The sequence below is a fragment of the Polypterus senegalus genome, chromosome 14 (assembly GCF_016835505.1).
Source record: "Polypterus senegalus isolate Bchr_013 chromosome 14, ASM1683550v1, whole genome shotgun sequence".
Classification (NCBI taxonomy): domain Eukaryota; kingdom Metazoa; phylum Chordata; class Cladistia; order Polypteriformes; family Polypteridae; genus Polypterus; species Polypterus senegalus.
In genome coordinates, this window is record NC_053167.1 from 70,877,669 (window position 1) to 70,903,454 (window position 25,786).

At 34.5% G+C, this 25,786-nt stretch overlaps 1 protein-coding gene across 13 annotated transcripts in view; it reads left to right on the forward strand.

Moving 5' to 3' along the window:
* The window catches only part of st3gal3a (ST3 beta-galactoside alpha-2,3-sialyltransferase 3a), a 394,364-nt gene that overhangs the window by 197,399 nt on the left and 171,179 nt on the right, over positions 1 to 25,786 (forward strand). For 10 of the 13 annotated variants that reach the window (XM_039776580.1, XM_039776584.1, XM_039776587.1 and 7 more), the window contains 3 exons: positions 9,501 to 9,548; positions 21,962 to 22,004; positions 22,976 to 23,068. In XM_039776580.1, the coding sequence (XP_039632514.1) occupies positions 9,501 to 9,548; positions 21,962 to 22,004; positions 22,976 to 23,068 (184 nt within the window). Of the gene's footprint in view, positions 1 to 9,500; positions 9,549 to 19,791; positions 19,887 to 21,961; positions 22,005 to 22,975; positions 23,069 to 25,786 lie in introns of those variants that run through there. The other 3 variants (XM_039776589.1, XM_039776590.1, XM_039776591.1) reach the window with 2 other exon arrangements.

Here is a 25,786-nt window from a genome sequence, read left to right on the forward strand (position 1 = left end):
AAAGTCACCAAAGCGCCGTGCAAACTCAGTGCGCTTGGTTTATCAGCAAAGTGCGTATTTGGGAACACCGTAGTGACGACTTGGTTTAACATTACTTGGCAACAGGGAAAGTTGCACTGGTGCATTTGTGTCTCCCATAAAAGCAACTTCACTTGAAATCACTTTGTGATTGTGCACGGGTAAAAACGTCCGCTGAAGTGTCAGATTCTTATTTAATTCTTCTGCTTTCTGTATCTTCTGCATTGCATTCAGGTCTTTCAGCCTCACTGATGAGCACCTGCAATCCATCCTGAGAATCTCCACAACACAGAACTCCCTGATGTTTTGTCTCATAGTGCCGTCTTAGATTAAATTCTGTAATTACAGCCACATTAGCTCCACAAATGAGACACACGGGTTCAGTAAACATATACTCAGCCTCCCATCGGTTTTAAAGGCTCTATTTTCAGAATCAACTTTTCTCTTCAGCATCGTGTGAGCTAGCTTCGCAATAACTTGCAGCATCATAAGCTAGACTTGATTAACGCGTAAGTGTTGGCAAGGCAGCTGAAGCGCTGCATTATGGGATCTGTAGTTTATTGTGTTACCAGCGCTTCATATACCCGGCTTTAATAACAATAATACAGTATATAAAATGATCTCGGGCGGATATAATTACGCCGGGCGGATGTGGCCCGCGCCCTTGAGTTTGACACATATGGACTAAATAGAACTTGAAAAGATATATTTTTCAAATGTGATCGCAATTCAGATAGAGTTGGCGCACTACAGCCTGCATGCCTCAATAAGTCATCCTCCCCTCGCTCTTACTTTTTTACCGTTCATCTAATGAATACACTGAGTATGGCTTTACCAAAACAATCATTGATGGCGAATAAAGTATCCATTATTCGAGTATGTAGATCGGGATATATATATACATATATATATACCCGTATTGCAGCGAGAAGTAGTGTGTTAAAAAGCTAGAAAAGAAAAGGGAACATTTTAAAAATAACGTAACATGACTGTCAATATACAGTATTTGTTTTGTGAGTGTTACTGAGTGTTGCTGTCATCAAGGATTTGATTATCATTATTTCTTTCAATCAGGTTTGTATTTGTAGGATGTGTTGTGTTCAAGTTACATTCCGTGTTTGTCAATCGCTGTAAAGATGACAGGTTTCATTCATCGATTCGTTTCTTACTGCATCAATAAACAGCTCGTCTTCTTCTTTATCTGAGACCTGACACACTGCATGCATGGGTTTTTTACACTGTCTTCCTTTAGCGGGACATTGACTTTTTCCAACGTGTGCTTTGTTTCCGCAGTAGTTGGATTTATGAATATGCTTGTATGTATCAACGCTTCATATTTTTGCTGCCTTTTCAATTGTGTAATTCGGTTTTGTTCAGCTCTTTGGAACTGTTGCTTTTATCTGTGCACTGCGCCAGTTCACGTGAGCCGCTCGGTGTACATGCATCGAAGGTTCCCAGCTGTGCTGGTGCCATCTCGTGCTATGTCCATGGCTGTATTTAATGTTACCTTAGTCCTGGCACTTAAAACTTTCTCGCAGTTTCGCTGAGTTTGTGTCAAACACCACCCTGACCATCTCATCTTCCTCTCCATAAGCACAGTCCTTCACCCGTGAATATTTACCCGTGGCAGTTTGCTATTGGATTGCCGCTGACGGACGGCCTTATATGGGTGGGCACTAAATTACAAACGCCAGCGGCAGCCTGTCTATGAACTTTAAATTTAAAGTGTAGGTTTACATCGTGCTTTGTTTTCGAAGTAGCAGAACTCATGAACATGGTTGTATATGTCACTCGCCGCTTCTTATTGTTTCGCTGCCTTCTCAATTATATAATGCATGTTTTCTTAGCGCTTTTTGAGGTCTTCCTGGTTTTCTATGTACTGCGTGATTACGTGGGAGGCGTGATGATGTCACACGAAACTCCCCCACGGCGTTGAAGCTCATCTCCATTACAGTAAATGGAGAAACACTGCTTCCAGTTATGACCATTACGCGTAGAATTTCGATATAAAACCTGCCCAACTTTTGTAAGGAAGCTGTAAGGAATGAACCTGCCAAATTTCAGCCTTCCACCCACACGGGAAGTTGGAGAATTAGTGATGAGTCAGTGAGTGAGTGAGTGAGTGAGTGAGTGAGTGAGTGAGTGAGTGAGTGAGTGAGTGAGGGCTTTGCCTTTTATTAGTATAGATAAAATATATATATATAAAAGGCAAAGCCCTGACTGACTGACTCGCTCATCAATAATTCTCCAACTTCCCCTGCAGGTAGAAGGCTGAAATTTGGCAGGCTCATTATATATAAATATAGAAGTTATTAAAAAGAAAAGGAAACATTTTAAAAATAACGTAACATGATTGTCAATGTAATTGTTTTGTGACTGTTAGGAGTGTTGCAGTCATCAAGGATTTATCATTATTTTTTTCAATCAGGTTCATATTTGGAGGATGTGTTGTGTTCAGGTTATATTCCGTATATTACGCGTAGAATTTCTATATAAAACCTGCCCAACTTTTGTAAGGAAGCTGTAAGGAATGAACCTGCCAAATTTCAGCCTTCCACCCACACGGGAAGTTGGAGAATTAGTGATGAGTGAGTGAGTGAGTAGTGAGTGAGTGAGTGAGGGCTTTGCCTTTTATTAGTATAGATAAGTGTTTGATTTGTAGACATAATGAAATAAAGAGATAAGTAAAAAGCAAAATGTGGAAATTAACTGTCTAGAGTATATGTTGGATATGCAGAACCAAGCTGATAGGCATTTCAGATATTCTTTTTGTAAAATGTGCCTATTTAATATAAAGCACCATAATGGCTCTCTTTGGAATTAAGTATGAAGGATGACGGTTTAACTACTTATTTAGAGAGCAGGAAAGGTCCTTTTTATACAAGGTGCATTTGTCATATGCTCCTGATTTTGCTCAAGGCCAAACTCCAATAAAGAAAGGGTGAAGTGGGTAGGTAATAGATGCTGTGGAACTCAATCATGACAGCAGTCTCAGTAGTAATCTTATAGAGACCCCCGGTTTTGACATTTACATTGATATAATTTGAAGAACTAGTCTACTTTGAAGATAAGCCTTTTTTTTATCTCTCTTTGAGTCTGGTTTTTGTTTCGTAAAGAGGTTGTTAATTGGCAAGATATTTCTTTCTCATATAGTTTTCTGTTGCTAAAGGGAGATGTGATCCAATACTAGAGCATTTTACTAGTAATATATTTAAGCATTATATGGGTAATTTCACAATAGATATTTTGTGTGCACTTCATGAATATTTTTTGTAAGCATCACAATTGGATGTGGAGTGAAATAAAAAATTACATGTGATTATACTCAAATATTTACTGTTAACATCTGACATAGAGACCAGACATTTTTACTACTTAATTTAAAACTGCAAATGTTTTTAGGAATACAAATATTGAAGCAGCATTTTCTACGTATTTAAATACATTTTTTTTCATTTTATTCAGGTACAGGTTCTGTTTAATGTAAAATTAAAACCTTGCTAAAGTATCATAAAGTACAAATTGTGATAGGTTAGCACTACCACATGCCATGTTTTTACTGTGACAGAAAACATCATAATGACAGTAAAAAATGAAAACGGTAAAAACTACGAAATCACATTATTCATTGTCGAGTTCCATAATTTTTTTAAAATGTACTACACTTTGTAGTTAGATGGCATGATTTTTGTCCTTAAAAGAGTATAGTGTAATGTATGATAAATAAGTTTTAAAACATTTTAGTAAGTCTTACAAAATAAAATTAAAATCAGTTTGTGTGCTGTAAATGGCTATCTATCATGTGAATATATCTTTTTTTTTTGTTATGAAAGGTACCCTCATTGATTAATATACACTACCATTATTGACATGCATTAAGCGTTCGTGTAAAGTCACTACTTTCTACAATCTTTTCCTCTCACATATTCTCAAATAAAGGAAAAGATTGTGAGTGTCATCTGCTTTAAGTGTTAGTTTAGTGTGAGTCCTTAAATTTGGCTAAAGTTAACTGTGTTGTAATTTTTTTGGCCACAAATCCAGCTGTAAAGTTACAGTGCTCAAAGAATGAAAAGTGCTTCTATACTGCATAAAAAGTCAGATGTTAAATTACCGAACTATACATTGTGGTATATGGCCGGCTTGTCATCCCGGCCAATACACCCAGGCCACCAGAAGGAGCCCTCCCTACAGTATGGAGGTGCCCCGAAGACCAGCAGGGAATCATGGACTATGTAGTTTTTATACACGGCCCTGCTGGATACCACAGGGGCCGCAAGAGGGAGCTGCAGGGAGGACTGAAGAATCATATGTGCCCTATAACCCAGAAGTGTGTCATAGGAAGAGCGACAACAGAAGTGACGTACTTCCGGAGTGAAGAAAAGGACTTGTACCTGACCCGGAAGTGATAAAGAATCACATGGACTGGGGATTGGGAACACGTCCGGGTCAGGGTGTATAAAAGGACTGTGGGAGCTCCCAGACGGCGAGCTGAGCTGGGTGGTAGGAGGGCAACGCATCTGGGAGTAGTGGATTGTATTTGAGATTTGTGATTGTGAATTTAATGAGTATAGTGGAGGAGAGGGTTCTTTGTGCACTGTGGAAGATAAATAAAGTCAACTTTTGGACTTTTATCTGGTGTCTGGTGCCTTGGAGAAGGGTTCAAGGGAGCAATAGCGCCCCCTATCTGTCACAACATACTGTATATTTACAAACTAAAAGATTTTTATAGTGATACTGTATGCAGAGAAAGTGTCTTCAAAAATTTTTTTCAGCTTGCTGATTTTATTTTATTTTTATTTTTTTTTTTTTATTGATTAATCACATTTTTCTTCACTTGTGAGAATTTTTAAAAATTATTTTTTATACTACAAGTTGGCTTTATGGTTGTTGTGTTTAAAAACAACTAGTCAGTACAGTACTATCACTATAGACATTCCTTGTTAGCTGGCTGTTTGTGAAATTGTGAAAGGTTAATAAAACTGAAATTAAGGTTGAAGTTTTCAAGAAAATTAAAAGAATAAGTTAGTGAAAAGTCAAGCAGATTGACACCTTTTATTTACAAACTAAAAAGATTACAATATGCAAGCTTTCGAGGCAACTCAGGCACCTTCTTCAGGCAAGGATGTAATGTGCAATGTAATGTGATTTGATTACATCCTGCCTGAAGAAGGGGCCTGAGTTGCCTGGAAAGCTTGCATATTGTAATCTTTTTAGTTAGCCAATAAAAGGTGTCATTTTGATTGACTTTTCACTACATTCATAATGGCTAACACGGTAGAACACCCTGGTACTAAGAATAAAGTTAAAATAGGTAAGATGGAAGGAGTGAATGATATCCTGATCATCCTCATGTATTATGTAACTTTCATTAAAATGTAAAATTAAGTTGTTTGGGTTATACAGAATTATAGTTGAAAAGAAGGGTGGGCACAAATGAAAAGTATAAGATGTGATAAAGTATGTCGATCATGACAATAGTGTGCAAGATCAGTAAAATAATGTGGCACTTAGATCGTAAGGATCACAGGTATAGAAAGTGAAGGGCTTTAGATGAATACAAAATATCTTATATAGTTGGCAAAATCAGAAAGCTTCTAGACCTCACTGTAAGCTGTTTAACTAATAAAAAGAGAGATTCATTAAATGAGAGCAAATTACAAAACGAAAGTCACTTGCATTGTATGTCAACATGAGTGATATTATATGTTAACATTATAAATAAGGTAGTCACTGATTATTTACCTGATTTGTTATGCTTTTTTGCAGTATGGAATTTCATATATTAATAGTTGATATTGTGTATAAATTCATGGTATATTTTCATAGTTAAAATAGCCTGTTGAGGTTATAAAATGGGTATCAATGTATGCCTAAGTAGAGAATGTTCAAACAAGCACCTGTTTGATTTGATGATTTAGGTGTTTTACCTAGTAAATGGGACTCATTGTTAGCCTGTACCTATCTTTCAGATCTTTTGATTTATGTTCTCATATGTTGTCTACCATCCCCATAAATGGACCATCCCTTCTACCTCTCAACAACCGGCAGTTGCTTCATTAACACTCAGCAGTGGGTGTTTCTTGAAGCATTCTTCTCTTTTAGCAACTTACATGTAGTTTAAGATACCCACATTTCTGCAGCCACTAAGTAGTTTTAAATAATCCTTTCTGTTTCTTGTTAGCAGGCACTTCACTGCAATATTCACAAAATGCACAAACTTTACTATTCCCAGCATTAAGTGACAGCTGTCAATAAATTATGAAAGCATACTCCAAATGAAAATTATCGGAAACTGTACATTTCTGTGTATGCATTGAATAAGAAAGAGAGGAATCAAATATGACACCAATATTACTAGCAGAAGATGATCTGATGACATCACCTCCAGGGGTGATTGAGAAGGATATCATGTTCTTAAGCTGAGCTTTACTGCCAAAATGGATGACTTTTGGTTTTTCTGCTCCAAAGTTGTAATTTTATCAAATTTGTATTAAATATTATTTTGCTTTCCATTCTGAATGTTCACACATTATATTTGATTAAGTGTTCTGTTTAAAACAAGTGCCTAGTTTAATTAGATTTATCCAAATTGATGTTTGGCTGAGTTTACATTCTTATAGGCCAGTACTATGTCTTATTTTTTGTAATTATGTTATATTTTTTATAAACACAGACAAATTAGTTATTTCATTTGAAGAGGTATCCAAAAGAATTTAAATGAACTATAAATTGTAAATCATTTTTTATTTTCCAAATATTAGTTTGATTTCAATATGTCATCAAAATTTGTGTCTTATGAATGAATGCTAATAAGACTGTTTACCTTGCTTTCTTTTAAATGAACAAGTGTTTCAAAGAAATTTGAAATGTCTGAACTAGTTTTTCAGAATTGAATCAGTAATCAAGTGACACACTTTGAGTAAAGCACTGAAATCAGAAAGGCTGAACTGTGGCTAAGTATGGAGGGAATTTTGTAAGCACTGCTCTTCCTATTCTACTTTATCCTTCTTATTGTAAGCAGTTTTTGGGTGAGGATTAACTTTATTATTTTCAGTGTCTTATATCAGTCGCAGACCTCAAAGTGAAGTGAGTTTATGTGAACTCATTAGACATACAAGGGTCTTTTTAATCTGTTAGTCAACCTTAAATTCATGTCATTTTTAATAAAATTACAACTTTGGAACAGAAAAACCAAAGTCATGTTAATTGGCATGTGAAAGGAAACTGGAGTACCTAAAGAAACAGGCATGTGTTTAATAAAATGTTTCTTTTGTTGTACAGTAGGTGTTTTCTCATGACTGAACGCATCACCTTTCTATAATCCACATTTGGTGTAGTATTATCCATCATTTCAGAATAATTGGGATTGTGGAAGAGAGGTGAAAAAGAGAGTGCAGGTAGGGTGGAATGGGTGGAGAAGAGAGTCAGGAGTAATTTGTGACAGACGCGTATCAGCAAGAGTGAAAGGAAAGGTCTACAGGACGGTATTGAGATCAGCTATGTTATATGGGTTGGAGATGGTGGCACTGACCAGAAAGCAGGGGACAGAGCTGGAGGTAGCAGAGTTAAAGATGTTAAGATTTGCATTGGGTGTAACAAGGATGGATTGGATTAGAAATGAGTACATTAGAGGGGCAGCTTAAGTTGGATGGTTGGGAGACAAAGTCAGATAGGCAAGATTGCGTTGTTTTGGACATGTGCAGAGGAGAGGTGCTGAGTATATTGGGATAAGGATGTTGAGGATTTAGCTGCCAGGTAAGAGGAAAAGAGGAAGGCCTCAGAGAAGGTTTATGGATGTGGTGAGCGAAGACATGCAGGTGATGGTTGGAACAGAACAGAAGATGCAGAGGACAAAAAGATATGAAAGAAAATGATCCGCTGTGGCAACCCCTAATGGGAGCAGCCAGAAGAAGAAGAAGAAGAAGATTATCCATATTATCTCTAGGATATCTTTTGTATTAACTTAAAAAATGTAAAAAGCAAAGGAAAATCAGTTATTGCACTAATGTGTCTAAATTAGAACATAGATCTTTTAATATAAAGGTAAGCTGTTAATTGGGGCTTTTTCAACAAGGTCTTATTAAGAGTATTTTATGTAAAGATGAAGGTTTATTAAAATCCCACTTTTGCAGTGCCCTAGACCATTTTTTTTGGGGGGGTGGGGGAAAGGCCATTACTTGTTGCAATGCTATATCAATAGTTTTAAAATTACATAATTATTTGAAGCTTCTACATCTTTCTGGTACCTTCAGCATGAACTGATACTTCTGTGCCTATCTGTAGGTTTGTTGTGATGTGAGAAGCTAGATGCTAAAATGATCTATTTTCTTTCGTCACTCTTGAAGAATTCACTGCTCCTTTTATTGCTGAAGTTCCTGACCTAGTTTGTCTTGTCATTCGTTCATATCCATAAAAGGACAAAGTAGTTTCAGTGTAAGAGGCAGACAAAATACTACAGCAACATTTTAACTCAAGAATTGCTGGAGTACTCTCTTTTTAGAACCCCTTACTACATGTTCATGCTGAGATATATGTTGAAATATAAACAAGGCTAATAATGAGTTTCAATACATTTTCTGAGGTTCTGTTTCTGCTTACTTTAGCTTAAAATAATGCTACTATAATGTTACATCCATATTTCAAAGAGCTGAATATTTAATGAAAAGTAAAAGTGTAATGTACAAGTCAATTGAAATAACTTAGAACTTGTACCTCAGCTGAAGTTTATAACACTACAAAAGACCTTTTATATATGTTCCTATATAATCATTTAGAGAATGACAGTAAAACTGAATTTATACTTTCTCAGATTAGTCAACTGCAATGATTTTAATGTATTGTATTAAGAAGAAAAAAGACAAAAACAGTGAAAAAATCCTTCTTAGAGTGCTCTATATTGCTTTAGATTTCTTTCCCCTGTTGATGTTTGACAATCTTTTGAGATCTGTCATGCCACTGTACTTGTCCCTGACTAAAATGAATGTTCACCTCCTGTTTGATATTTTTGTGATTAATATCAGTGCTCCAGGTCTTCCCTTGAATCTTTATAAAAGGGGCTGCTTCATCAATAATCAAAATACAAATTTTCTCAAAGGCATTTATCTGCACAGCACAGTACACTGCCACTACTGACCTGTAGTTAGAATGGAAATTGACTTGGGTAAGGACCCAAACAGAAAAAGTGAAAAGAAGGTGACATGCCACACTGCCATAAAGAAATATCCACTTCTGAGATTTTAATATAACATCTGAAGAAGTATTGTTTAAAATTGTGTTCCTCTTTAAAATCAAAGCATTCATTTTGTAGATATCTCAGTTATTAGACTCCAGACTCTACCAGTGCTGTAAATGTTACAAGTACTGTATTACTTTTTTGCCTCAAGTGGTTTTGTGTAATAACTTAATCTTCCCTCCTTTTTTCCCAAACTCTGTGCACATTTTTTTATGAAATAACAAGCTGAATTGTTACTCTTGTATTGCAGATTCTGATGGTGATCACTTGTTCTCCGCGGGACGAACATTAGGCACAGGTACAGGCCTCCTTTCCCAAATTAAAAAAAACCCAAAAAAAAAAACCCCAAACCTTCCAAATTATTCAGACCCTCTTGTGATGTTGGATGGATATTTCTTGCAGCAATTTGAATTAGTCCTATAGAACAAAGAAAGTAAGAAAATAATGTATTTTAAAATAAATTATAATCTTATATGCCATCAGTGATCAGTATTATGCAGATTCATAGTAATAATTCAAGTATTCACTAGATTTAAATAATTTTAATCATTCAGGGCGTTTACTAAGACAGCATTCCCAGTGCATTTCTTCTTATTTCTTCAGAATCCTGTCTTCCAGGACGTTTAGTAGCATAGATCATCAATGTAGAACAATACTTCGCAATGAAAATTAATTACATATTTTCTAAATTAAGCAATTACTTGAAATAATTGGAGAAATACACATTGACTCATCCTTACTCAGTTATTATTTTTGTAATACAAATGATTGACAAATGCACATTGTGCCCTGGACCAATGCTCCATTTTTCATTAATGCTGTTAAAGAAGATACAGGAAATAAGAGCATCTTGGGGAGCATGAATATTATTCCAAGTGCTTGTACCCTAGCTACCAGTTGGAAAATTTGGTTGTAACTTTTGTAAAATGATTTCACAAAGTTGGTGACTAAACCAAGATCTCTCAACTTATTTCTATGTACAAACTAAAAACAAAAAAGCAAACAAATAAATAAACTCTGTTCACTTAAATGATAAAATTCAGCCACATTGTACTGGAAGAGATGTAAGACTCTTCTAAAGTTATTCAGGATTATTTAGGCACCTGGAAGCTATCCCAGCAGCAGCACTGGGTACATATTAGGATACAGTCTGGCACAGAACAGCAGTCCAACCCTGAAGTTTAAAAAAAAAAAAAAAAACAATAATGCCAACCATACAGGGCTACTTTTATTTTTCATTAACACCTTTTTTTGTTCTCGGATTATTACAGGTTATGTGACCTAATATATTGGAAATGACAAAGGCATTTTTCAGAAATAAACTTTCAAAAATATTGTAGGTTTAAAATGAAGTAGGAAGAGACATTTGAAGAAAGTTTTTTCACTGATGCATAAAAACAGAAAGGAAAGTGTATTTCACTGTTCATATTCTTATTTTTTATAAATCACTGATGACTGGAAATGCCTTAAGTTACAGTTAATTCTGTTAGTGAAAAACATATTGCTTAGAAAACTGCCAACTGCAAACTTTTAATATTTAATTTCAAATATTAAAAGCTTTCACTTCCAACATTCCAATGAGTGTCTTTAAACTGCAAAGCTGGCCTGGCAAACCTGTCTGTTAAAACTTGTATCTTTCTTTTTATCACCCTTAGCCTTTTTTCCTTTTTCCTTTCTTTTACTCTTTAATATTTAAATATTTCCAATGCACATTTTAAAAGCTTTGCTTTCCTTTTTTATTAAGCAATATTTTAATATTCTTAGTTAAAAGTTCAGTTATCCTAAGCTATCCTTCATATTAGTGCTATTAAATGTACTTTGTACTTAACACTTCAATTAATCCTTTAGGTACATAAACATGGAAATTGTTGAAGTTACATAAAGTGATTATTATTGTTTTTAATCATCTGATTTTATTTTTCTGTGACATTGGTTGTGAAATTCCTTAGTTCATTTCTCTTATTGTACTATACTGGGGTACTGAACACCAGTCTTGGAGGTCTTCAGCAGCTGCAGGTTTTTGTTTTAACCAAACTTTTAATTAGAACCCATTTATTTCCTACTAAAGCAGTATTTTTTTTCATTAGTTTTAGTTAACATATTTGTTCTGATTCAGAACCCTTAATTGCCTATTTTAGTTTTAAACAGCTATATTAATATTTAAATAGTAACCTGTTTTCTTAACTAGCCTTCAGGTAATAATGAGGTGCAAATGACAAAGGAGCTTCCAGCTCTCCAGCTAATGTGTTTCCATTTAAACATGTGTATATGCATCATGAAGTGTCTGTGTTAATGCAATACTTTGAAATAAATGAGAGAAAAGGGAAGGACCAAGGGGTACAAATCTGTTCCAGACCACAAATGTGGATAATGTTCTCAGAAAATGAAAAATCTACAATGAGTTAATGATTTGTCTTGGAAGAATTAAAAAACTAACAAGCTATATCATAAAATACCAAATTTCATTGTCTGCTAGGCTTGGCTTCTAATTACAAAACTTGTTAGAATGAAAACATTTAGCCACTCCAGAACCGGAGTTGAGTACCCCTGTACTATTCTATATGATTTTTTCCATTTCATGATGGTACAAAATGCAAATTATATATATTTTTTTTCCATTTCATGATGGTACAATATGGAAATTCAGAAAAATATTCTTTTGAGCTTCCAGTTAGTAAATTATATCCAATTAGACATGGTTGACTGCTGTTAAGAGCTTGAGGACTTAATTTAGAATTTGACTCTTCAGCTCTCTGGAAGTACTACAGCTCAGCATAATTGTTTATCGGTGGAACTGTATAACTGTGGAGGCATTTTTGGCTGTGATAAACATGATGTTATTTATTTGGCCTTATGATTTATATAAAAGTTTCAGTTTAGACAATTGTTAAAAATACAGGCTGTATACGTTTAAATGTATTCAGTGTTTCAAACAAGAGACTTTCAAACCTGGACACTGAACTTTTAAACATATGACTCAGAATTTTTTTTTTTTTTTAACCTAATACCTTTTTTCCTTGCTTTGCTTGAGCTTGGGCTTGGCTAAAACTAAAATAATTGTAACAGCAATGGATATTCAGTGAATGCTTTAAAGGAAATGCTCACTTATTAATAAAACAGTTTTTGCCATTTTTTTTTTTTAACTTTTGTATTTTTTGTATGATATTCAATGGCTTTTTCTGTTAAAATATTATCATCAATTTTCAGAGTTTTGTTAAATATACAGCTAATGGAGTGGCGGGAGTAACATTTTTTCCTAGTTATAGTTTGGTCTCTGAGAGGAAGGGCTTACTGTAGGTACATGGGAAGTCATGCTCTTTTTGTCAGTGAAATTTTGAAGAGGTAATCTCCATTGATGTTACCTATGTCATCAATAACTGAATGTTTTTTTCCCTGTAAAAAGTAGAAATGGACTTTACGCTTCCACACATATAGATGTGGAGGTGCCATGAGCTCTTCCTTGCCTTTTCAATTTTAGCTGTGAATACTCAGAGGCACCCCAAGATGTGCACTTAGCAGTAGTGTTAATTCAAGGATTCTATATGGCAGAGTCTATTCAATTACAAATTCGGTTGGGCCAGATTTTCAAACCAACAAATTTAGCTGGGACAGACATCTTCAGTGGTGGATAAGCAGCAGGTAATGAGAAATTTTAAATCAACACAAATAAATGTATTAAAAAACAAGTAATGTTTATTCATTTCCCTTTCAAATTTGGTCATATCTAACACAGACACATCAAGGAGTAAATTAATAAAAATAAATAAAGCTATAACTGAACAGAATCTTTTTTTTTTTTTTTTTTTCCCCTTCCAATTTTGAAATGAATCAACAAGTAAACATTTTGGTCATTCTTGTCAGATCTGACCTAGGCCCTTGAGCAAGGACCCTAACCTGAAATTGCTCCATCCTGGGTATGACGTTAACCTGCATCCAGCTCTGCAAGAAGGTCCTCCAACTGTTAGGGAGAACTCAGGGACTGGTGACAGGATTGGCACTTTGGCCACTTTTTATTTAAAAGAAAAAAGAAAAAAAAAAAAACTCACAATGTTCCATCCCATTCAAATTAGTGCAGTGTTGAGGTTTCACCTGCTGCACTCAGGTCCTAAGTCGGGATCCTGAGATGGTTTGTCATGTGGTGGGTGCAGCAATGTGCCATATCAGTGCATGCTCCTGACCTGACCTAGACACATCTCAAAGTTCTTAAAAACAAAATAGTTCACAGTTTTAGAAATAACATTTGTTTAGCTTTTGATATAAAATAAATATTGTGGTCATATATGACCCAGGCACATCACAAAGTGCATTTAATACAATAAAAAAAGAACTATCAGTGCACAAACCTATAACAAGTGGTAACAGTGATTAACATACATGAATACAACTACTGCACACGGAGGGAATGCAGGTTCTTTTAAATCAACCACATGTCTGATTAGCAGTGCCTTTTTTGTAATTGTGAAGGTATATAGAAGCAGAGAGTCCTAGCGCTAATAATAATAATTCTTTACCTTTATATAGATAGTACTTTACTCATTACTCAAAGCACTTTACAAAATCCATGCAGGGAGGACCTGGGATATAAACCTATAATCTCCTTGATTGCAAGGCAGCGGCACTTCCATTATGCCACTTCTGTAGGTGTACTGTTCTGCATAATACTGTATTGTGCTTGATTTTTTAAAATTACAATCAAAGAATTTCCAAAATCAAAGAATATTAACAGCAGGTTAATAACAAGCTCTGCATTCTACAAAAAAGTTATGTAGTCCCACAAAGAAATCTGTGCTTTCATCAAATGCAGTCTTTCTAATTCATTCTTTGCTTTGAGTGTCAATGGCTGATCATCATCCTATTAGCAGCCATGAATCCTCAGGATTGAAACATGTGAATAGACTGGCAATGTGGTATTTTCACCAAAGACATTTTAGATTTTTTTTAGTAAGAACATCAATAGACTCTTTAAAAATATTTGGTGAACAGAGAGTACATAAAACATTAAATTCAAAGGCCTTTCTTTAATTATCTCACTATTATTAAAAAAAAAATCCTGGGAGAGAAAGACTAGGGAGACAAGACATGATCTTCACGTGAAGATCAAGGAAGACACTTAAAAGACCCGCAAGACGAAAGAGATTGGCCACGGAGTGTCTCACGTGGACCTTAAACAAGAGATTGACCCAGGACAGTCTCGCAGGGACGTAGAACATGAGATTCTTGCAAAACACGCCCTACTTACAACCAATATCAAATAAGACCATAGGTAGCAAAACACTCAGTCATGTAAAGGCTTTGAGTGCACACAGATCCAGGGCTCTCAGCGCATATAAAGTGTATAAGGAGAATACGTTCTAGATGAAACGTCAACGACTAAGGAAAGAAGAAAGAGCAGCATGAAGAAAAGAGACTCAAAAACGTTGGTGAGAAAAAAATGAAAAATAGAAAAAGAATAATCAAAGTGTAAATTCAGAAAATAAGGAAAGTAATAATCAGTACAGTCAATAACAAGTGGACTTGAAAAAGCACATCTAATCGGGCTCAGAATTAGAAGACGGAGTAAAAGACAAAGTAGAACATCATAAAGACCTTCAAAAACGTTGGCGCGATACAAATGCAGAGAAAGTTAAAGAATATGAAAGAGAAAAAATTAGTATAAAAAAGAAAGTAAAGATCACAGTAGCGCAAACAAATTGAAATTATTACTCAAAAAAAGGGAAAATAATCACCATGGACCAGGTATCATTGGAAGGGGGAGGGGGGGAAAAACACGACAGGCAAGCAAGACAAAAGAGTAGAGATAATGAAAACAGTGGAATTCAAAAGGCTCAAAAAAAAAAGTAGGTGCAATACACATGCAGAGCAAGATACAGAATATGAAAGCAGAAAAAATGAAAGTGTCAAAAAAAAAGAAAGTAAAGATCGCATTAGCGCAAACAAAGAGAAATTATTACTCGGAGAAATAACGAAAAAGTGAATAGAGATTGAATATAGGACATAGGTGATATGTCAGAAGTATGTAAAAATTGTAAAGCTTTGAAGTTTAAGTCAGAGAATTTCAAAAAACGGGGTTTACCTTGGTTACTTTGCAAAAAAAAATTTTTAACTGGTGATGATGTAGATTGTTTTGTCTGTGCTGAAATTTCAAACAAAGAAACCTATCCTGAATTATGGTACAAAGTCATTAAACACATGTCTCATGGACCTCATTTAAAAGATTCAGCATGTTGGGACTCGAAACATTCCAAATATTGTTTTTAACGAAGTTCTGAAATAAAAGTGAAACTAATGAAATAGCAACAATTCAAAGAAAGAAAAAATCTTAAAAATGTGTGTCCGGAATACCAAACATGGGGGTTGGCGAGCGAAGCGAGCAGGGGGTGGTGCTAGTTTAATAAAATGTAAACTTAAAGAATTGTTTTTAACAGAGGACTACTTGCTTTGCTAGTTTTATGAAAGGCATATTAAGAATCAACATTAACAGAACAGATCTTGTGTAACAAATTGAGCCAAAGAAAATATTTTCACAAAATAATAAACATAGTAGTAGGTGGTCTGCCTATCTGCTACTGTAATGTTCAGCACATTAGTCATACTTTTAAGCACAGTATAGCTAAGAAATTGGATAATGCAAAAAATAACCATAAAAGCAGTCCATATGTAAAACGCACATTTACTAAAAGATTTTTCTGCTTCTTGTATTGGGATGTCTCCAGCAGTTGCTGTCTAATTCTTTTTGAAACTGTTCTGTTTTTTTTCACAGTTGTCTCAACATTAAAAAAATGTCTATAAATGCATCAAAATGTAATCTTTATAAAACTTAGTTCTGTTTAAATCTTAAAGAGATAAAATTATATTTTACTTTACGTAAATATCTTGGAATGCCTCATTAATATGCTAAACTTTGTTTTGTAGCAGTCTTCTAAATCCTGTGGCAAGAACAAGTCATACAAATGTTGGACTGTTAAAAATGATTATGTTAGCAGCATTTTTGGTAGGTAGACATAACATCTTCTATGGCAGAAAGCAAATGCAAGAAAGTGCCAATTGGTAGCAGAAACAGCAAAGGCAAGAAAGTGACTGTTAGTGTCCGGCCATGCATCTTCTGATGCATGATTTGCCAAACTCCTCCTCCCTCTCTTTAAAAAAAGATAACACTTTCTACAGAGGTGTTTCTGGTTCCCTGATCTGCTCTTGTCTCTGCTCAGGAATCCGATCGGTGGTATTGCCGGCTAAACAACACTTGTCAGCCGGAGGTCTCCGGATTACAAAGAAGGTCTCTCGTCCCGGTGAGCAATAAAAGAAAAATGGGATAGTCTCTAAGTTGCAGTGGGGAGTCTCCCCATTTCTGTTGGTGCCTGGACTCTTACAATTCTTATTCCTGGACAGATGCAATAACACAATAATTCTCATGTGTTTTATTTTTGCAGGGATATTCTTAGTAATTATCAGGCTACAGGTACAGGGTAATTGCATCTGCTGTAATAACAGTCCATGATGACAGTGGTCAAAATAATACATGATAATGTGCTTCAAAATGTGATGAAAAGTGAATGTAACTTTCATCAGAAGAAAGTTGGTTAATTTTACTATGTACACTTTTTAATGTTTTAGTACAATGAAAGTGCAGTAATTGCTTAACTAGTTTGCAGGCTGGGGATGTGAACTGTTACCTTTTCCTTGGCAATTTTGTATTATCAGGGTTAACTATACAAATTCAAAATTTAAGATAACAAATGATTTCATGATTGAAGTGTAGCCTTTTGAAAAGGTTAGATGATTCAATGGCAATACATTAGCTACAGCATCAAAAGGCACTTTATAAACAACAGTTATAAAAATAGCAAGGTAAGAAATTTCTAGCCAATATGAGAAAACATGAACTAGGAGTAATTTGACACTATGAAGTAGCAGGCTAGGGAAGCTGGGAATAGTATAACTAGCACACAAAAGTCCAATTTGATATAATTATTTAAAGCATATGTGGGAAATGCAATGCTTTTATATATGATTTAAATGTAATAATTAACAGAAGTAATGCAATTCAAAGAAGTGGAACAACAAAGCATAAATAAATGTGTGTTCTCCAGTAGAGTCTTTAGAACAGTCAGATAGCGGGTGTCATATGGTGTTTGGTGTCTTGACAGGTCAGTCTGATTTGAGCACTATGCCTGATGTGAAATGTTCCTTAACTGTTTTTTTAACTTTCATTTCACAGTCAGTGTTGTATAGCTTGTTTTACTCTCTGACCACTTTTTCTTCCTTCTTCAGTTGCTGCAGTTTTACTCCAACATGATTTGGCCAAAAAATTTTGTTGTTTGGTTCAAAACAGCAGAGAAATGTGTAGTATGTACGTTGAATATTCGCACTGAAAAACAATGGTATTGGAAGGCCAGCCTGATATATCAGTTTTATGAATGTATTGCATAAAAATCCCATTAAATAGATGGTTTACTTTAAGCTCAGTGTGTTGTTGGTGTAAATCAGTTCAGTGCATTGTCATAATTTGTGGTCACTCAAAACAAGTATGACACCCATGTTTTTTCATGTGTTCTTAAATGACTGAGGAGCCTACTTCTTAGTATATCAAAGTATTGAATGAAAATATCAGTAAATGTTAGTCAGGCACGTTTGTAGGAAATGAAAGTTTAAAATGAAGGTAACTAAAGTCTGCAGATTGCTAATTATAGCTCTGTTTTATATGTTTTATTTTCCGAAGGTACATCCTTTATGTTCGGAGAGTATTTTGTAGACAGTTTTATTTGGGGTTCTGTTTCAAGTTTGTTTTTTTTCCAGTATCCTTGAGTAATGATTTTAAAATAGCATGGAAGCAGACACTGACCATTAACAAATTCATATGGTATCTCTTAGAAGAATTTAATTTTAAATTATTGCAATTCTGAATCTTCTACTTTAACTGTGCTATAGATGACACTGTAGTTAGCACTGCTATCATAGAACATCATTTATTTTTTGACTATTGCAAGACAAGGCAGGATATTGTTAATTAGATGAATCTTAAAAGTAGTTCTTAGACTGTAAATCACATAGAAACAAAAATGCATTTATTTTTACAATCCACACTCTTGGATACATCAAGCATGAAGCACCAGCTATTAAGAATTTTTTTTTTTTTTTCTTTCACTTGAAAAAAATTAATATATTGGCAATTGTTGACCTAACATTGTCCCAGTGTAAGTGGGGGTGTGTGCATGAAAAATTCATACTCTTTATAGCTTTTTTTTTTCTCCCTTGTGTCTGATGCTGATGGAAAAGCCTGCAATAGAATGCTTTGGGTGTAGAAAATATGTGGACATATGTACTTTTGTCAGGTCCCTTACTATTTATGCATTAGACAGTGTGCTTTTATTTACATAAACCGTTACTTTTGTTTTCGTACATTGAAGTGTATTAATCTAAGAATGGCTTGACTCAGACTTTTTGAAAGTGCAACTTCTGACTATCTGACATTGCTGTTTTTCATATCTGTTCTTGTTGGGAAATATGTGACTGCTTACAATTCTTATCTCTGCAAAATATTTAGAAATGGTTAAACATCTTTTTTCAAAACATGGCAGGATCTAATCAGTAATATTTTAAAAATAAGTTCATAAAGCACAGAGAATTGATTAATTTAGGTATGTTTACAAGCCTTAAAATTTAACGCCGCTTGGCCTTCTCTCTCTCTCAGGGGTAGGGATCGATCTGTTCTTAACTTAATTTTTCTTTTTGTAAAAACTTGATTGCTTTGTATGGATTCTAATAAAATTAATAAAAAAAAAAAAAAGAAATGGTTAAACATCAAAACACCAATTGAATGTCGAGATTTATTTCATGAGCTGCAAACATAACACAGTAAATGCAAATATAGTTACACAGACAATGCATTGACTTGAGTCAAAAACATGCATGATTCTATGTAACCTATTATCTGTTCAGTAGTAAAGTGGCTTTAAAATTATGTCCCTTATGCTTATTAGGTGCTCAGTGGTAGTGATTTTCCTAGCTGTTTCTTTATTCCCTTGATTTTATTCAGTATTACCACTCTTTTTAAATATACAGTAATTATTTGGTGCATATCTGTAGAATTTAGTCAACTTTTGTAATCTTGTTCAGTCATGTGCTGTGTTTTATCAACATTATTCAAATTAAATTAGTAATACTTTTTGAAAAATACTTGAAATAGATCTTGAGCTGTCATAAATATACATCTCCAATTTAATTGTATCCATATGGACTGGAAGTAACTTTTATAAATAAATTATAAAATAAAACCTTTATTTGTATCTCTGAAAATAATATGCAACTGTGTTATATTGAGATGTGTATCCAGAATAATGGTAAGCCAATAAACTTTTACTTATCTGTATTAATATTGATTAATTGCTATGCTGTTGCCTGGCAACTGCCGCCATAAGGCTTTTTTCTTGATGAGTTATCGAATAAGTATGTTGTAACAGATGTGAAGTCTGTGTAAATGTTTAGCTCATATCTTATGTTTATTTATAAGAGCCTTAGACCAATAATTTTATTTAACTGTGGTTCAGTTATATCCTTAAAATATATATATATATACTGGTCAGTGTTACTAACCTGCCTGTACTACAGTGACAAATGAGGAAGCTTCACATATGATCCAGTAAGTTCTTGTTGCACATGAATAAACAATGAAAGATCTGGTAGCCAACTTAGTGTTGTCATCTTTGTCAGAAATATGGATTAATCTAAAGACAGAATATTCATGCAATTACATATAATGAAGGAAAACCTTTGTACTGAAATTGTTTTGCTCTTATTATTTTTTTTTAGGAAGTACAGATTCTTGATAGTGACAAAGAGAGTATTAAGTTTTGTTTCTGTAAATAGAGAAGTGCTCCTTAAGTTGACATCTGAATGCAGTTTCAAGCAATCAACACAAACTAGTTAAAAGTAATGGTTATATACTGGCTTACTCAACAAAAAAAAACACTATTTCCTGTTTAGTTAAAAAGGTAACACAATGGTACATCTAGGGCATTAGGTATCACCTAAGAAGGGACATTCTGATTAATCCATATTTAGGGGGAAACAGGAAATAGAATAAAACGAAATACCTCAAAATCTCAAAAATGCCTTGATGGATTTGATTAAGTTTGGTGATGTTATAAAAGAAAGAAAATTAACATGTTTTTCTTTTTGTCAATATTGACTAATATTATGCTAATTTACGTGCTCTGTGCTACCTTGAGATTGTGTTTTATGCACATGAAGGATGCTGCAGAAGTGAGTAACCAAAATATGGTGGATGGACCACTGAAGTGTCCTGGAAATAGAAGGAAAAAATTTGGCAAAGCTCAAGGAAAAATTGAAGCTTAATGATTAACAAGAACTGTTTTTGCTATTGACTGCTGGCATTCATTGTAATTACCCATTTTGCTCCATGTCCATGGTCATTGTGCTTAAAACCACCCATCACAACCCCACTCTTCGATCCCTGTGTTACAAACTCCAAGGGAGAAATGTCAGTTTTAATAGTGGCACTTGACTTTGTAATGGCGATACCACAGAAATTGTGTTGCGACACCCGAAGCTACTACACCGCACTTCCCGCTCTTCACGTTAATACATCTGTGTAACATAGAGTACCGACACTTATGTATATCTGCTTCAAGCACTGCTTTGCATATACATTCACATCTGCTGACTTTAAAGGAGGACCACATACAACTGGGGAGAAACACAAAAAGAAATACTGTACTTGAGTGAATGGTGTAAACAAATGCAAATCGCAAATATCAAATAATGATAATATATGCTGAAATTGTACATTATTTTTAAGGATTACCCATTTAAATTTAAAATAATACACTTTTCATATAAAACTGTGTTTTGCAATGACCATCAACAAAAGTTAAATCTCAAGGAAAAGTAGAAAAAAGCAGGAATTGATCTAATGCAGGAATGTTTTACTAGTGGACAATTGTGCATAGCATATTCAAGAGCAAGCAGACCCAGTGATCTGTTATTATAATTATTACTTATTATTTGTCTGATGCCTTTATCTAAGGTGACCTACAACATTTGAGATACAATTGGTTACATTTTTGTTTTTCCAGTTGAATCACAGACTGGTGAAGTGACTTGCTCATGATCACAACAGTGTCAGTAGCAGGATTTGAACCTACAACCTCAGGGTTTGAAATCCTAGGTTCAAACCTTTAAACACTACACCACACTGCCCGACAATACTATTGTATACAGAAAAGCACTTAGTTACATTCTACTTCTGCTTCACATGATTAACTGACGGCCCTATAATTGGTACACCCACTGTCTTACGACATTTCCTTGGAGAATTTGGGTAACCAAGCTAGTATTCAATATAGACAGAAAAGGTACTTTTGTTGTATGTATGTTGGTAAGGCAGTCTGTTAAGACACTAATGAATATTTGATTATATTTTAAGCCAAATTGATAGAGTAAAACATTTTGAGTCAACTCAGGCCCCTTCTTCAGGCAAGATGTATCTCTTGCCTGAAGAAGGGGCCTGAGTTGCCTTGAAAGCTTGCATATTGTAATCTTTTTAGTTAGCCAATAAAAGGTGTCATTTTGCTTGACTTTTCACTACATTCATAATGGCTAACACGGTACAACACCCTAGTACTACCTGTTTACCATTACATTTCACTTATTTTGTTTTAACACAACTGTATTTTTTTTTCTCTCTCTCTCCAGTGTATGACAAACAAGGTTTTCTGGTGAAACTGGATGGAAAACTGTAAGTCATCTTTGATTATGTTTTGTTATTATGGGATTTGTCTTAAACTTGATGTCTAAGTTTTAGTTATGAATATTAGGTTTGGGATTGTTGTTTTGGTCCTTAAAGAATAGAGAAGTGAATGTAGGGCATTTCTCTTCATTAAACATTTGTTGTTATTGCAAATTATTTTTTGCAAATAGAATTTTTATAGTTAAGTCAAATTTAATACTTAATACAGCATAAGAGTGATTCATGTTTTAATTGTTTAGTACATTTTTTTGCATCAAGTCTTGAATAGCTAAATATCCTTTTTGGCTTCTTCAAATGTTTTGTGTGCATCAGTCTGGTAAGAATGGCTTGTTAATTAGCATAATTATGTTCCTTACTTGTGGGAAAAAAATTCATACTATTATATTTAACATTACCATTTGATGTCTGTTTGAGTGATGAAATAGTTTCACAGTGGAGACATCCATCTTCTGATTTTTAGATAGGGGAAAATGTGGACAGATCAATGAAACATTATGTTAATAACTGATTTGTCTAAAAGCTGAATTCTGATGATGTATCTGTTTGTTTCTTCGTTCAATTTAATTGCATTCGTGGTTTTACATTTAAGTTTTTTTCCTGTTGCATTTTTCAATGCACTTTTCAAATACTTTCATGATGTATTGGTGTTGTGTATTTCTTACATTCTTTCAGTGATTCTCATTTGTTTTTCCTTTCCAATGATTGCTTTACATCATATACCCCAGCACATGACAATGAACAATCTAAAGATCCCTGATTTTGTAAAATCCTGACTGACTGATAAAATGTACTTGTAGTGTTTTAGACCCACTTCATTTTTGCATACAGTGCTTTTTATGTACAATTGTTTTAACTTATAAAATGGTGGTAGGTTTCTTGCATGCATCTTGTTATGGAGCATTTTGTTAAAACTGAAGATTATTTTAATAAGTTGCTAACTTTTGCCTTTACGCTTTTAGTCCACTGGAGCTAACTTACAAGTATGGAAACCTCAGTGAAGGAGCCTGCAAGCCTGGTTATGCGGCAGCTAAGATGATGTCAATATATCCCAGGTATTTTTTTTTTCTTTATTTTTCCATAAATGTGCTTACTTTTGATATTCAGGGAGGCAACAACATTTTTTTATCTGTTTCACAGACACAACAATTGCATAAAATATGGTGTGCTACTTAGTCACATTTCTTGAAGAGTCAATTATTTTATTTTTTATTTGTATTTTTTTTATTTATTTACTTTTTTTAGAACAATTTAGAGTTAAATGTATGTAATGTTGTTCTATTTTATTTGAACATGAGTGCCTGGATAATTGTTTGATCGACCTCACAAAATCAATTAATGCAAGTCAGAAATCACTATATACAGGTACAGCTATTCATTTATTTATTTTTTTTTTTGTTTTTATATCAATAATTCTGCAGTCCTTTGCAAGAGTGCTGTGTTTCCAGCCTAAAAAAGACCCGTGGATTTGTTTATGATTATTTGTGTTTGTGCTAATGTTAGCTTATATATTTACCTTAGGCTATTAAACAACAAGCAGTTCAATGAATGCTAAACTCTAAGTACTTATGAATTAATACAAAAAAATCTTAAGCCATCCTAAAAAAGCTGATCATATTGTATGCTATGGAGTGTTTTTAATATTTAAAAATACTAGGGGGCTCTGCCCCTTGCTCACTTCACTTGCCCACCCATGAGTGCGGTTTACTGGATATACAATTTAAAGAGAATATTTTCATGGGAATTGTTACATATGCATTATTTTCACTTTTAGTTTAAAACTTTTGTAAAAACAATTTGTCCTTTATTTCCGGCCCTGGGCATTGTTAAATCTCTGTGTTGCGGGATGTATAATGCTGCTCACGTTGTTTTAAAGGGGGCTGAACACATGCTAAGGAGATGCGGAAGGACCAGCTGCTGTCTTGCTGCTGGTGAACTGCGTTTTCTGCTTGTCACGCTGCATGTCAATCATTTAAAAGCCTGTATAGCAGCTGTCCTTTTGCCACTTCGCATCTCTGCCGCTCAAGTTGTAATGGGGGAGAGAGCTGAACGCACGCTAAGGAGAAGCAGACGGATCAGCTACTGGCTTTGTGCTGCTGCTGCCAAGGTGCGTTTTCTATTTGTCGCTCTGCTTGTCAATCATTTAAAAGCCTGTACAGCAGCTGTCCTTTTGTCACTTCGCGTCTGTGCTGCTCGCGTTTTATATGGGGAGGGAGCTGAACGCATGCTAAGGAAAAGCAGACGGATCAGCTACTGGATTTTTGCTACTGCTGCCAGGGTGCGTTTTCTGCTTGTCGCTCTGCGTGTCGATCATTTAAAAGCCTGCACGGCAGCTGCCCTTTTGTCTCACTGCCTTGTTTCACAGGACGTCAAAGTGTCTTTCAAGAAGATCACGTCTTGTCTCTCTCGTCTCACGCCCAAGATTTTTTTTTTTTTTTTTTATTATAATAGAGGGATGTAATCTGTAAAGGGGGGGGGGGTGTAGTGTAAACTAGACAGAAGAGACACCACAGATCACATAGCATGTCAATGAAAGTGCTTGGAAGATATGGATAAAAATAATCCAAATTATGGAAAGCCTGTTATGAGAGGTATCTGTTCTGTAAAAACAGTCAACAACTCTGGTTACAATTTTACTGGAACTGGTTCAGATGAAAATGATTAAATATATTAAGCTAACAACTGAATGTATAAAGTATAATGCCTTGACCGTGTTTATAAAACCTGCACTAGAGCCTTATAATTGAGAACCTCACAGAAATATTGAAAGTTTTCACATTCAAATGCTTTTTGTAAATCAAGTGGAAAGTAGGTCTTAAAATGTAAATTGGCTTCAGTAATATGAAGTTATTGTCTAATAGCTGAGAAACAAAAAGAGTTTATTAAGCTGGCCTTGTCTGGATAATTACTTTATATAAGTTCCAATCTACATTCAAGTATTTATGCTAGGAACTGAACAGCAGTTCTGTATTTGTCATGTTTTTGTAACATAGTAATTGTGTCCGTGTTTACACTAGGAGTTGAGTGTGAGCTAGCAATAGAATCTTAAAGCATATAGACTGTTTCCAAAAAAATAGTCAAAAATTTGGGCAGTTAGCTTATTTGTACAGAGCAAAACTGTGAGCTCATTCTTGAGAATCTGGATCACTTCATAAGGTTTAAGTTAGTTTTTTCATTGCTGATATTATCAAATTTATAACATTGTACAACTATAAACTCATCACAGAACTGTTTATTTTACATTAGTGTACTGAATCTGCAGGTGCATCTCATATAATTTCTGATATATTTCCAGGTGATGGTCATGATGGCAGCAGATTGAATTAGTCAGAAAAGACTTCCCTAAACTCACCACCAGCATACATCTCCTTGATTGAAATTCAGACATCCCTGGACTCCCCACATGAGAAAGAGAGAACCTGTCTAGGATGTCCTAGGTCTCCTCTTAGTGGAGCTTACATGGCATGCATCCTGTGAGAAGCTGTCTCTTCTGAGTTCAGAGGAGCAGTGAATCTACTCCTATGGTTTTCACAGATTGTTGAGTTCCTTACCCTTTCAAGGAGATAGGCACTGATTGTATATGTTATTTTTCTGATATTAAAATAATATTGTGAGTCACAAATGCACAGGTGTAAATAGTAAGAGATAAAGAAATTAAACTTTAAACAATTAAGGGAATTGTTTGGTTTGTTATAGTATTGAAGTAATTTAATTATAGTTAAGACCTTTTTTTAACAATGCAGTGGAAGGGAAGATTTAGGCCAGATCTAATT